Consider the following 13,458-nt stretch of genomic DNA (forward strand, 5'->3'; position numbering starts at 1 on the left):
ACAACCTGGCAGAGGGGCATAGACGAGAGGACTGGGGTGCAGGAGCCTTTGGATGGAAAGTGGACCCCTCTTTGGGCTTTCGTTTCCTCTTCAACAAGTGTCATCCACTAGGAGGCTTCCCCCAGCAAGGGACGTGCGTGTGCTGACGTGTGCCGTGTTCTGCACAAACGATCAATTGCAAAATTCTGCCCACCGCCCAGCCCTGCTCCCTGTGGGTTCTCAGAAGTAAGCGGTGATGAAGTGCAGGGCACCTGAGGAGGGAGGAGTCCGCAGGATGAGCCTGGGGCTTCGGGACCTGAGAACTGCCACTCATGCACCAGTGGGTAAAGCTGAGCTGCCCCCAAACTGACGGTGATGGCTGCCAGTCAGGGACTCCAGCAAACCCAGAGCTGTGACGAGGGAAGGGGGAGAAGGCAGCCTCGGGAGGGGCCGGGAGGAGCAGGAGGCAGCGGGTCACACACTTCTTCCCTCGCCAGGCCCACCCTGAAGCCCAGGACGGAGTCGATGGCCCCATCAGTTCCCGGAGATGGTGCAGACGTGGTGTGGCTTCTTCCCACCAGGCCGCTGTCCCTTCCCGCCCCGCCAGCTGTGTCCCCAGGCTGCTGCAGACCCCACGATCAAGAGTCTCATGCTACTCACCATGCCTTCCGGAGAGAGCCCTGCAAGAAAAGGAGAGTCAGAGTGATGCTGTTGTGGCCCTGGGAGGGGCCAGGCCCCCACTGCGCAGGCCCCGCCCCTGCCTGGCCTTAGGCAGCAGCCCAGATTGCCTCCCTCCCCTGACCTTTTATTCTGTGCTGTCTCTGGTTCCTCATCATCACCCGTCTTTCCCCTCTGCTACACAGACACTCCCAGTGCACTGCGGTGGGCACAAAACCTGGTTTTGTGATGGTTAAAGGACTGTTTCCTACTGTAATAGAATTGCATTCTGACTTGCAGTTAAGAAGGAATACTGGACTCCTCCCAGCAGACAATCTCAGGGTGCCTGGGGATAGAGCTCAAGCGAGCCCCTCCCCACCACCCACTCCTGTGTGTGGAGTTTCCCTGCCTGGGTTGCTGCGGCCTGTAACTGGGGGTGCCAGCTTTGTCTCTCTCTTGTCCAGCCTGTGATGCCCACCATGGTGCACCTGCCATGGGCCCAGCCCAGGCTTTTTCAGAGAGGCCAGGAATGGAGCCCTTTGTGGCAGAGAAACTGCAGAGTATTACGAACTGAAGCACTTAGCAGTAAGTCCCACTGATTTTTTTTTTTTTGCTTCGTAACCTTGGGCAAACCACTGACCCTCTCTGGGTTCCAGGTCTCCTCTGTCTGAAATGAGGATAATAATGGTAAATGCCTCAATGGGATGTTATGAGCATTTACTGTCTAGCAAGATGCTACCGTAAGCCCCAGTATATTTTTTTGCTCAATGCATTTTTGGTTCTCATTATATTGGTTCATCCACTTACACACTGATCACCCACTGAGTGACCACTTGCAGGTGGTATACTGAAAAGTATACTAGCTTGGAGTTAACTGTTGGGTGGACCATGGTAACTGGGATACAGTTTCCTTAAACTCCCTGGGGCTGTGGGCTTTAGGGGGTGTAATCACTGCTTCTTGTTTGTTATGGGCCTCAGCAGACTCGAAGCTGCTTCGTCCACTGTGAGCATGGTCGTGATTAGGAGGGGGCATCCTGGCTCATGCCTGCGGCAGACGGCAGCGCGGGGCCGCAGAAAGCGTGGCCTGCAGCTGAGAGGCAGACACACCGCACACTCCCGATTCCACAGCCGCTCCCTGGCCCTCTCGGGTCTATTTTTCTTCCAGTGTGTGAAACAGTGGGCCCTAAAGAATGTCGCGCCTGCCTGGCTGGCCTGCCCCAGCCGGCTTGGCTCTGTCTCCTCACAGCACTAAGGCCAGGAATCCTACCTGACCCACTGGCTACCGACGCAGGCCCCCGGCGTGATGGGGAGCCTGACCGGGTCTCTGCAGACCATAAACGAGGCATCTCGGGCAGGGCTGCACCACGCCTCTGACAGCCCCCCGCGTGCGCAGTACGGTGGCGGCGGTGGCACAGACGGCTGTGCTGGGGGGGGGGGCTTCCTAGAGGGCAGAAGGTGATGGGCAAAGGCAGCGATGGGCGGGGCGGCGAGGTGCTGCAGGCACCCCGCTGGTTCCTCACCCTTCCCAGGCTTAGGAAAATGCCTCCCCACTTCAGAGACTGGGGTCGCAGAGATTAGGGGACAGGGTGAGTGAGTGGCAGAGCTGGGTTCGGACTCAAGGTGGGCTGGCTTAGCGGTGCCAGCTCTGTCCCTACGCTGCTCTTTTCCAGGGGACCAGCTAGGGGGGCAGGGAGTGCTGAAAACCGACTCTGCCTGGCTCTGCGTGGGGCCAGGGCTCAGGGCCTCCCCAGCACCCCCTACACCACCCTGCTCTTTCTGCTTCAGAACCCCCATCCCCCATGGCTAACCTCTGGTCCACTCAGATATCCCAATTTCTCAAAGTAAATGGGGGAAAAAAGCACCCAAGCAACTCAGAGAGAGAAGGGGGCTCTGGGGGCCACGGCACGTGACCAAATGAATCAGATTCAGAAAAAGGCAGAAAAATGTCCTTTTGAAGGTTAATCGTTTAAATTCAACCCCATGTTTATGGCGTGCCGATTTCATGCTGGTTGGCTTCTTTAGGCACACTTTTTTTCCTGGAGTGCCACAAAATTAGAATTTTTCAATCACGGCTAATTCCCGGTCCCCACTTCCCCACCCAAGTTTGTACCTTCAGCATGGAGAGACATGTTTTGAATGCATGGAAAAGGCTAAACTATCATCATTGGCTGAAGTCTAATCCTCCTGCAATCCCAATAAATGAAAACTAAATATCAGCAAATGGATGAATTTCGGAGAAACATCTGTGTTCCATTACAGAATCGCTGGCAACAATGGTGTTGACATACTCTGTGTTACCAGTTATTTCCTCTTGGATTTGCCGCGACTGGAGGATTCCTTCTCGTTTCTGAAATGGGGGTGGGGAAAGGCGTGGGGAGGAGAAGAGAAAAATATGCTTTAGAAAAATACAAACTGCTGAGCATCGCTGATAGTGACAAAGTTGCTGGCGTTCCAGAGGCGGGATGGTGGCAGAAGTGCAGAGACGCCCTGTTTTGCCGGGGCTGGACCCTACCATTCGCATGCGAGTGCAATTAGTGTTTAGTCCAAACAAGTAGGCTGTATCTTGGATAGCGAATCTTTCCTTTCTTTATTGGAAGACATTCTGCTGGAAGCAAACCCTGGGCCTCCTAGAGTAATCCGCAGTAAACCCAATGGAAATGAAGGCCAGGGTGTGCCCGCCCTCCAGCTGGGTCCGCAGGGGGGAGCGGAGAAACACACGGAGCTGGGGGCTGGAGGGAGGGACCCCGGCCAATGTGGAGAATCCAGACAAAGGCAGAGGACTTTGTTTTTAAAACCCTAATAAACATGGGAGCTTTGAAATATCAGAGTACTTTAAAAAGTTCATGGAAAATGAAATTAAAAGACAGGTCTGTTTTGGTGCAGTTTTGAAATTCATGAATGTGAAGGAGTCTCACTGAAAATGGATATTCTAAAAAAAAACTATAGATTTCAATTTTTTTTATACCAAAATAAACTTCTACTTCCATTTCTCATGAACTTTTTCTTTTAAAAAAAATATTTATTTATTTGAAAGGCAGGATAATGGGGAGAAAAGGGCTGACATGGTGAGGTGGGAGGTAGAAAAATCTTCCACCCACTGGTTCACTCCCCAAACGGCCACAATGGCCAGGGCTGGGCCAGGCTGAAGTCAGCAGCCAGGAGCTTCATCTGGGTTTCCCCCATCCCACGAACTTTTTAAAGGCATGCTTGGGGCCAGTGCTGTGGTGTAGTGAACTAAGCCTCCGCCTGCGGCACTGGTTCAAGTCCCAGCTGTTCTTCTTCAGATCTCACTTGCTGCTAAGGCCTGGGCCAAGAGCTTGGGCCTCTGCAACCGTGTGGGAGACCCAAAAGAAGCTCCTGGCTCCAGCCATGTCGGCCATCTAGGGGGTGAACCAGCGGATAGAAGACCTTTCTCTCTGTCCCTCTGTCTGTAACTGTACCTCTCAAATAAATAAACTTTTTTTTTTAAGTGCATGCTTACTCAGGTAACTGTTTATTTGAGAAAAGGTCATCTGTCCACCCCGTTCCCATCAGCTCTTCCTTTCTTCTGTATGACATTCACCTGTGCCTTCTACGTACAGGCCTCGCTCGAGCGAGAACAAATGCTGCGGAGCACATGGCGTGGCTGTGGCAGTGAGGAACTCAGAGGAAAGAGAAGACAGGCAGGTGCGAGGGGATGGCTGTCCTCCACCGTCCAGGTTTATGCCCCATGTCCCAGCTTCATTGTTAATCAGATGCACTTTTACTCTCAAAAGTGCGGTGGGGAATAAATGTTGGGGAGCCCTGTGCGGAGAGGAGGTGCTGAATGCAGGACCGGAGCGAGCGATGGTCAGGGGAGCTTGCAGGGAGCGGGAACTTCAAGGACAGCCAGGATTTGGCTGGATGCAGACAGAGAAATCATTCTAGTGGGCGGAAGGGCCCGGCCAGAAGGCAGAGTCAGGACGGCACAAGCGTGCTCAGGCAGCTGTCGGGAGAGGGGGTGGCTGCCGTGAGTAAGGGGCTGCTCTGAGCACAGGTCTAGAGGTAGGTGGGCAGGGCAGCCAAGCGAAGGGGCTCAGGGCCTGGGAGGACCTCTGACAGGCATGAAGGAGAGGCCGATGCGATCAGGTCCCTGCAGAGCTAGAACCGGACCCTTGGCAGCGGTCAGGGCACTGCAGGCAGTTTTCAGTGTGAAATCCTCTTTCTAGAGGCTCAGAGGCGTGCTCAGAGGAGCGTCTGCACACTGGTGCCTCAGCTGAGCCTCCTGCCCAAACCCACAAGCATCCCAAGAGCCCCGGCACTGGCATCCTTGCAAAAGCCTGCTGCAGCGGGAAAGGCAGAGGTGGAGAAGGCCCAGACTCTGCGCTCCGCTCCATGGAGCAGGATGGACTGTCAGAGTGAAAATGCAAGCAAGCAGGCGGACACGATTTAAAGGGGCCAGGGTGATGCTAAGTCGGGACTTTGCCCAAACCCCGTTTCCACACCTGTAAGGTTTTCACAACAGGCTCATGGAATCTGTGCCCCTGTCTGGCGAGGCCATTCACAGACAGGAAACCTCATCTTCGGCTTCGGGCAGAATCAGAACGGAAAAGACGTCAGGGTTAAGCGGCCCCTCACGCAGCAGCCCAAGCAGCTCCATCCTTCCTTGTCCCCTAGAGGGGTCTCCAGCAACTCTGCCTGTTCTGCATCTTACACCTTGCTGCAGCAAAACACCCTGCAATACCCTCCGGACAGGTTTTACGTCCTCTTTCTTTTGTCATGCTAACGATGCTGCCTACAGGAAAAATGAAGCCAGTGGCCTTCTGACAGCCTAGAACTGAGCTCAAAATCACGCCAGCCCGAGATGAGATGCAGGCCTACAAGGCCCGCTGTTTCAAAAACAGGAGCCACCTCTGGCCTGCTCAGATCTTCAATCTTAGCTTTCTTTTTGCCTGAAGCCATCCCGAACAGGCATATTCTATTATTTCTATCAGCGAGCTATTTATCCAAGCTGATAGGAAAAATACAAAGATGTTCAATAAACCAACAGGCAAAGAATCAGAATGCACTGTCACAAAAGATACAAAATGGCAATTTGCATGGAAGTATTTATCTCCACTAGCAAGGAAAGAACTAATAAATGAATATAATGACTGTGTTTACTCAAGAAGAAATTTTCCACAATTTGCAATGCTAGTGATAGGTTAGTTGCTGAAGGACTCTTTTATAAACTACTCCAGAAATCAGGATTTTCAGAATCAGACTTCATGTTTTCAGAGTGGTTTTAGGTTCACAGCAAAGCTGAGAGAAAGCTACAGCGATTTCCTGCATGTACGCTGAATGTGTGTGTGCACACACCATCACCCACCAGCAACATCCCACAACAGTGGTACAGCTGCTACAACTGAGGAACCTACACTGACCCCTCAGGGTCACCCAACAGCCATCGCTTTACTCAAGTTCACTGTCAGGGTTGTGCCTTCTATGGGTTTTGACAAATGCATGCTCCCCTGCAGTACAAAGAGTCCCCACTTACAGTTTCAAAAAACAAAACGAGATGGATGGCACAGAGATTACTGACAGGAGCTGGCCTGGGGTGACGAGGAAGACGCTTGTCGCAGGAGGCTGTGGGCTGGCTAGACACACAAGCGCGCACAAACGCAGTGTACATGAGATGCTGAGCACCAGACCTGACACAGGCGAAGAGCTCGGGAAGCGAGGACAATTAGCACCTGTCCATCAGCTGCCTGCAGCGTCTGCGCCACGTGCGCGTGCATTGTCTGTGGGCTGCAGACAGCCCTGCCGGCTTCCTATTTGTGGTCCTATCTCCTGGCAGGCTGAGCCAAGGTGTCGTATTCCTATCATGCCCTCTTGATGCTCAGCAGAGTTAAGTACCCCAAAGGTGTGGGAGAAACACTTTCTCACGGGGCACTCGCCCAGGAGCACCATCATGTCCTCCTCTGCTGTTAACATCTGATCACTGAGGCCCAGCTCCAAGTCCTTTTAGCTCGGAAACTGGCCTGATCAGGCAAAGTGTGCCAGCCCTCAAAGCTTTTCCTCCCCGAGGCCTGGCACAGCTGATGTACTGTTCCTTATTCCAGAGCCCTGGATCACCCTGAACATGTGGGGAGTCCTCCCTTGCTGCTTGTTTATTTGGAAAAGAGCACAAACAAGCAAACAAAATGATGACCTTTTGCTAAATGGGCAGACGTTGGAAAATAAGATTGAATTTGAGTATTTAATGGGGTTAGGAGCAGAGTGGGATAGTCATGGAGAGAGAGCACACCCTCACTGTGGAAATTATACAGCCGTATGTGGATGGAAATTCCATCCAACAATCTGGAAAAGATGACTTGAGATCCCAGCCGTGCTGCTCTGGGCAGCTGAAAAGCATCAGTGCCTTCCACATGAACTTGGCAACTCAGGGTCTTTCTCAAGTGCATACACACAAATGCGTGCACACACACAAGTGTGTGCACACTTACCTGTCTCCCAAGACCTGTGCATCATCGGTTTAACAGTTAGAAGAATGAGATTCTCCACGGATTGCAAGATACCCTGTGCCTCCTGCATACTAGTGCATGACGCACACACACTCAACTAAGCATGGCACAGACAACCTCCCAACAAAACGTGTACGACAGGCACACGACCCACATAAGGCTATCCCAGACACAAGCACACACTCATCCATTCTCGGCACAGTCATCAGGGATATGCCAATGTGCACCAGAGAGCTCACCCACGTGGCCCCGGACACATCCAGCCTCATCCAGCCATCCCTGCTAACAATCCAGGCATGGGCTGTAGCTGTCCCAGGAACTCGGCCACCACAGCCCCGCACAGGAGCAGATGTCTGCCACAGAATCTGTCTTACCTGGACCACAACCACCTGGATGGAAACATGGTCTGGGAGTCGAATCGGTGCCCGGAAATACTGAGACAGAGCAACCAGCAGGTGCAGAATGGCCACGAGGCTCTTGGCGTGAACAGCTGAAATGCAAAGAGGATGTACATCATCTTCTTCCGGGGCCTAGGCAATACGTGCAGATACAAGGCAATCTGACCATATGCACTGTGACCTGAGAAATGCATGAACCTTTGGTCCTGACATCCCTCTCCTAAGTGTTTATCCTCAAGGAGTAATTATGCCTAAGGGCAGAGAGAGCTCACCAGTCTGTATTTACACTAGTGAAAAATGGAGAATAACCCCAAATCCATCGTTAAATACATTATGATCTGTCCATGCAATGTCATAGCACAAAGTATGAAAAGTGACATGTAAGATATTTAATGATTTGTAAAGATACACAGCTTCCAAACAACCTATACAGGCTGATCTCCTTTTTGTAAAAACGTATCTCCATACATACACACACATATTCTATGTATAGACTATATCATACATACCATTTATTATACACACAGACACAACAGGAAGGAACAGGCCACGACGCTCACAGTGCCTGGCAGCTTATGGGAACAGTGTGTGTGCGCTCAGTACCTAGGCCCTGCAGCCAGACTCTCCAGGGCTGATTCCTGGCGCCATCACTGGTAAGCTGTGTGACCCTGGATTCCCACTGCAAATCGCATTGTGCTTAATATGTGCCAGTCATTCTTCTTGGTTCACTGCTGTATGTCGTAAAAAGACAAAAAGTCCTGCCTTCACAAACCTTACATTCATTGTATCTTAACCTCTCTCTGTCTTGATGGCCCTGTCTGTAAAGTGGGGATAACAGAATTCTTAGATGGTTTGAGTGAGGACTACAAGGATGAAAATATGTCAAATGTTCTTAACAGTGCAAGGCATCCCACAAGCACCATAAGTCAGATGTTAAGCTTTAGGTTTCTTCAAACTTAGCTGCTTTTTCTGAAATTTCAGTAATGAAAACTACTGCTATGAAGTGGAAAACAAAAGAAAAGAAATCCTGAAGTCCCAGATCAGCCTGTCCCTGCCACCTGTGTCTGGAGCTGGAGGAGCACCGTGCCCTTGGCTGTGCAGCCAGGGAGGACAACGGGAGAGGAGCTTCCTCCTGGAGCTGTGCCTGCTGCACACCCTAGGGACCAAACCACAGCCCAGCTCCTGGTGAAGCCCTGAGGCATGGCGAGGAGCTAGTCACGAGATAACTCTTCCATTCATCTCAGTTCTGGAGCTTGGTTTAAGTGGAACAACTGAAGAGAAACATAAGCTAGGACGCTTAACTGGCCACTATCTTTTTTTTTTTTTTTTTTTTTAAGATTTATTTATTTATTTGGAAGTCAGAGTTACACAGAGAGAGGAGAGGCAGAGAGAGGCAGAGAGACACAGAGACGGAGAGATCTTCCATAAACTGGTTCACTCCCCAAATGGCTGCAATGGACAGAGCTGTGCGGATCCAAAAACTTCTTCTGGGTCTCCCACATGGGTGCAGGGGCCCAAGGACTTGGGCCATCTTATACTGCTTTCCCAGGCCATAGCTGGATAGGAAGTGGAGCAGCTGGGACTCAAACCAGCGCCCATATGGGATGCCAGCACTGCAGGCAGCGGCTTTACCCACTATGCCACAGCGCCCGCCCCATCTGGCCACTATCTGATACTTAGCAATTGGTTGGAAAACATCCTAAAAAAAGATCAACTGCAACCCAGGGTTTAAGTTAACTATGGGATGTCTACTCCATGAAATAAAAGTAGCTATCAAAAATTATCAGGACAGGAGTTGGCATTGTGGTGCAGTGGGTGAAGCCACTGCTTGTGATGCCAGCATCCCATATCAGAATGCTGGTTCAATCCGCAGCTCTGCTCCTATCCGGCTCCCTGCTAATGCACCTGGGAAGGCAGAGGATAATGGCCCAAGTGCTTGGGCCTCTGCCACCCATGTAGTGGGACCCGGATTGAATTCCTGGCTACTAGCATCAGCCTGGCCCAGCCCTGGCTGTTGCAGCCGTTGGAGCTCTACTTTCAAATAAATGAAGTAAATATTTGTAAAATTATAACAACAAAGATCACAATGGTATACATAAAATATGTATGATATTAAAATAACAAAATAAGAGTGTATATGACTTGACCAAGTAAAAACATGCATTGCTTTGACCAGTAATGGTAAAAGAATGAAAACAGCTAGGTCGGGATAGTCATATGGATAACTACATTTCTCATAAACATTAAGCAAGCATGAATCAAACAAATCATTGAGAGTCACTGACAACAATGTTCCTGATTGGACTCTTTAAAAAATTCTGTTCTTCTATCTCAGCCTTGCCCAGTGTTAAGTTAAACAGGTTGCGCTGTGTTCTGTTTTTTGGCCTGAGTACCTGGGATCAAAGGACACTTGAGCAGGGCTCTTCCTTGGGGCACGGACCGAAGGCACAGCACTACTGTGCACCTGCAAAACGCAGGCACATGTCCCCAGCTCCTGACGGGCCTCTTTCTTTCTCTCCCAGGCACAGGAGGAGATAAAGCCCCTCTCCAAGACAGCACGCAGGGCCCAGGGTGGTGACCTCGCCTCCTCCTCCCTCAGCCCTCAGGTGCCTCCGTCTACCTTGCAGAGAATGTTCTGTTCCCAGCGCTGGGCACTGTGTGAAGCAGCTCATCACACCACCCACCGTGCACACAAAGGTGTAATTATGCTGAAGGAGGTACTTGGCGTCTTGGCCCCAATGTCAGATGTTAGAAACCTGCTCGAGAGAGTACAGACAGCAGCCACCGGGTCTCTAAGTCTAGAGGGGAAGATCTCCCCACTTTTCCTCCCAGCACCCTACTTTATTTGGCAGGGAATTGTTCAATTTAAGTTAAGGAGTGCAATAGAGCATTTAAGCCTTAAAACACAGGGCTTTAAACTATTAATCTAAATTTGTGTTTTTATCTATTGCAAGGAACAAAACAAATTTTTCCCTCTAGTGGGAAATACAGTGTCTCTGTGTCTCTACTGGATCCACTTAGACCAGGGATCTAATGCCGAGCCCATCTTGGACTCCCGGCCACTGAGGCAGAGGCAGCAAGAGCATGAGTGGTTTATGCTCTGAGACCCTTGAGCCGTGCACGCTGTGAGAAGGTGGCTGCGCTCTCAGCTGCATCTTTGCTCCTTCCAGAAAACGCAGAGGGAGTGGAAGAGTGTGGGTGTGGGCCAGGCAGGGTCCTTGCTCCCTGCCTCCCAGCTGTGTGGACATGGGGGCCTCCGCTTCCCGAAGCCACTTCGCCCCGGGCCTTGCAGTGCTGGCTCTCAGAGGCCGCTCAGTGAGCGTCAGCTTCCTTTCCCCGCCCATCTCACACGAAGTTTCTACGGAAAGCTTTTTATAGAAAGGGGTCACAGGATTTTGACATTTGGCTCCAAGGATATATGTGACAAATTCCAAGGAAGGGTGCATCTAGCGTGAGGATCAACGAGTGTGCAGCCACCCGTGAGATCACGCACATGATCCCACGGCGCCAAGCCACAGCTCCCCACGTGCCACTCACAGTCCACGTTCCACTTGATGCTCCTGGGAGGAAGCTTCAGGGTCTCGTTGATCTTCTCCAGGACCGTCTGCAGCTTCTGCTTCTGCGCAATCTCTGACTGGGTGACCTCGGCGACATTTAGCTTCTCGCTCTCGAGTTTCTCTGGGATGACAGAGGAAAGAGAACAGCTGTTGCGCTGGGGCACAGACAACCCCGACTCCTGCATTCACTCACTTGTTTATGCTCACATGCAGGCACGCACGCCTTCTACACACACGCACAGTGCTCCCTCGGTATCCACAGTGGAGAGGTTCCGGAGCCCTTCCAGGATACCGGAATTCACAGATGCCCGAGCCTCTCATGCGCACACACAAATTATATGACTTGTGCATATCCTCCTGTACACTTTTTTATTTTTTTGACAGGCAGAGTGGACAGTGAGAGAGAGAGAGACAGAGAGAAAGGTCTTCCTTTTGCCGTTGGTTCACCCTCCAATGGCCGCCACAGCCGGCGCGCTGAGGCCGGCGCACCGCACTGATCCGATGGCAGGAGTCAGGTACTTATCCTGGTCTCCCATGGGGTGCAGGGCCCAAGCACTTGGGCCATCCTCCACTGCACTCCCTGGCCACAGCAGAGAGCTGGCCTGGAAGAGGGGCAACCAGGACAGAATCCGGTGTGCTGGCGCCGCAAGGCGGAGGATTAGCCTAGTGAGCCACGGCGCCGGCCATCCTGTACACTTTAAATAATTTCTACTTTATGTATAATACTTAATACAATGTAAGTGCTATACAGGTGGTGGATACACTGTATTGTTTAGGAAATAATGACTCCAAAGTACACTGTACATGTTCAGTACAGCTCCTGTACGTGTTTCAGCCTGCAGTCTGGTGAAGTCTGTTGGATCTGTGGAGGTAGAACCCACAGACATGGGCTGTACTGAACGCTCATCAGGGGAAGGCCACTGGCATGCCCTTCCCAACTGATGGTGGTATCAGTAATGGGAAAGCCTTTTGACTGTGCCTCGAATCCCCAAAGCTGAAGGTCCCGGGACCGCAGAAGTAGACTTTTAGGTGAGCCTGTTGTATATGAACTGTTTCTGCCACTCTGCTAGTTCCACGGGCATGTCCATGCCAACCGGCAAGCCTTCTCTGCTTTCCCATGGGTGTCAGTCACGTCCTTTTCCAAGGCATCCTGTCCAGACCTTTAGTATAATACGAGGGGCTTCAACAAGTTCATGGAAACTGTGCGCTGTTAGCTCATTTTCCTCTGAGCCCACTGAAAGCCCTTGTTTTGCGGCACATACAATCACACATTTGCCTTCTTTAAGCAACTTCTTTTAAAGCCATTGGGAAGGCCAGCGCCACAGCTCACTAGGCTAATCCTCTGCCTGCGGCGCCGGCACACTGGGTTCTAGTCCTGGTCGGGGCGCCGGATTCTATCCCGGTTGCCCCTCTTCCAGGCCAGCTCTCTGCTGTGGCCCGGGAGTGCAGTGGAGGATGGCCCAAGTGCTTGGGCCCTGCACCCCATGGGAGACTGGGAGGAGGCTCCTGGCCATTTGTGGGGTGAACCAACAGAAAAAGGAAGACACCTTTCTTTTTCTCTCTCTCTCTCTGCCTGTCAAAAAAAAAAAAAAAAAAAAAAAAAAAGCCCTTGGGAAGGCAACTTACTTGATGTGTCACATTTCTTCAGTTGAAAGGCATGCATGACCCTAAATTCAGGTTTTGTTTTTTTTTTTTTTTTTTTTTTTTTTGACAGGCAGAGTTAGACAGTGAGAGAGAGAGAGAAAGGTCTTCCTTCTGTTGGTTCACCCCCCAAGTGGCTGCTACGGCCAGGAGCCAGGTGCCTCTTCCCGGTCTCCCATGGGGTGCAGGGCCCAAGCACTTGGGCCATCCTCCACTGCACTCCCGGGCCACAGCAGAGAGCTAGCCTGGAAGAGGGGCAACGGGACAGAATCCGGCGCCCCGACCGGGACTAGACTCTGGGTGCCAGCACCGCAGGCGGAGGATTAGCCTGGTGAGCTGCGGCGCCGGTCCCCACCTTTTTTTTTTTTTCAGGCTGTGTCTTAAAATCAGTGTTACCCTACACTTGCTGCCAGTCAGATAAGAAGAAACAGGAGCTACCAGTGTCTGGATGTGGGTGAACTTGGTCATGGTTCTGCACAGTAGGGTCACTTCTGTGACTTAATCACCTGCCAGGGCACCTTCAGAATGTGTAGAATCAAAATTCTAACTGTAAGAAAACATTGGGTAACAGTTCTGTGAAAATGATTTCCTCTCTGAGGGGTGTGCTTTCAAATCAGGGGTTCTTCTATGTAATCACATCACCCCCTGCTACTGAAGTGGCCAAACAGTCTAACCATTTTCTTAATCTAAACTTGTATTTTAATCTATCATGAAGAACAAAACAAATGTGCGCTCCAGGATGGAACATACTAGGCTCACCTAATC

The 13,458-nt window shown here is 51.3% G+C and overlaps 1 protein-coding gene across 2 annotated transcripts in view; it reads right to left on the reverse strand.

Moving 5' to 3' along the window:
• Window positions 1–13,458, reverse strand: part of PARVA (parvin alpha) — a 170,619-nt gene that overhangs the window by 19,061 nt on the left and 138,100 nt on the right. For both annotated transcript variants that reach the window (XM_051824848.2, XM_051824857.2), the window contains exons 5-8: window positions 11,033–11,173; window positions 7,472–7,587; window positions 2,925–2,983; window positions 640–659 (exon numbers count right to left, since the gene is read on the reverse strand). In XM_051824848.2, the coding sequence (XP_051680808.1) occupies window positions 640–659; window positions 2,925–2,983; window positions 7,472–7,587; window positions 11,033–11,173 (336 nt within the window). The remainder of the gene's footprint in view (window positions 1–639; window positions 660–2,924; window positions 2,984–7,471; window positions 7,588–11,032; window positions 11,174–13,458) is intronic.

The sequence above is a fragment of the Oryctolagus cuniculus genome, chromosome 1 (assembly GCF_964237555.1).
Source record: "Oryctolagus cuniculus chromosome 1, mOryCun1.1, whole genome shotgun sequence".
Classification (NCBI taxonomy): domain Eukaryota; kingdom Metazoa; phylum Chordata; class Mammalia; order Lagomorpha; family Leporidae; genus Oryctolagus; species Oryctolagus cuniculus.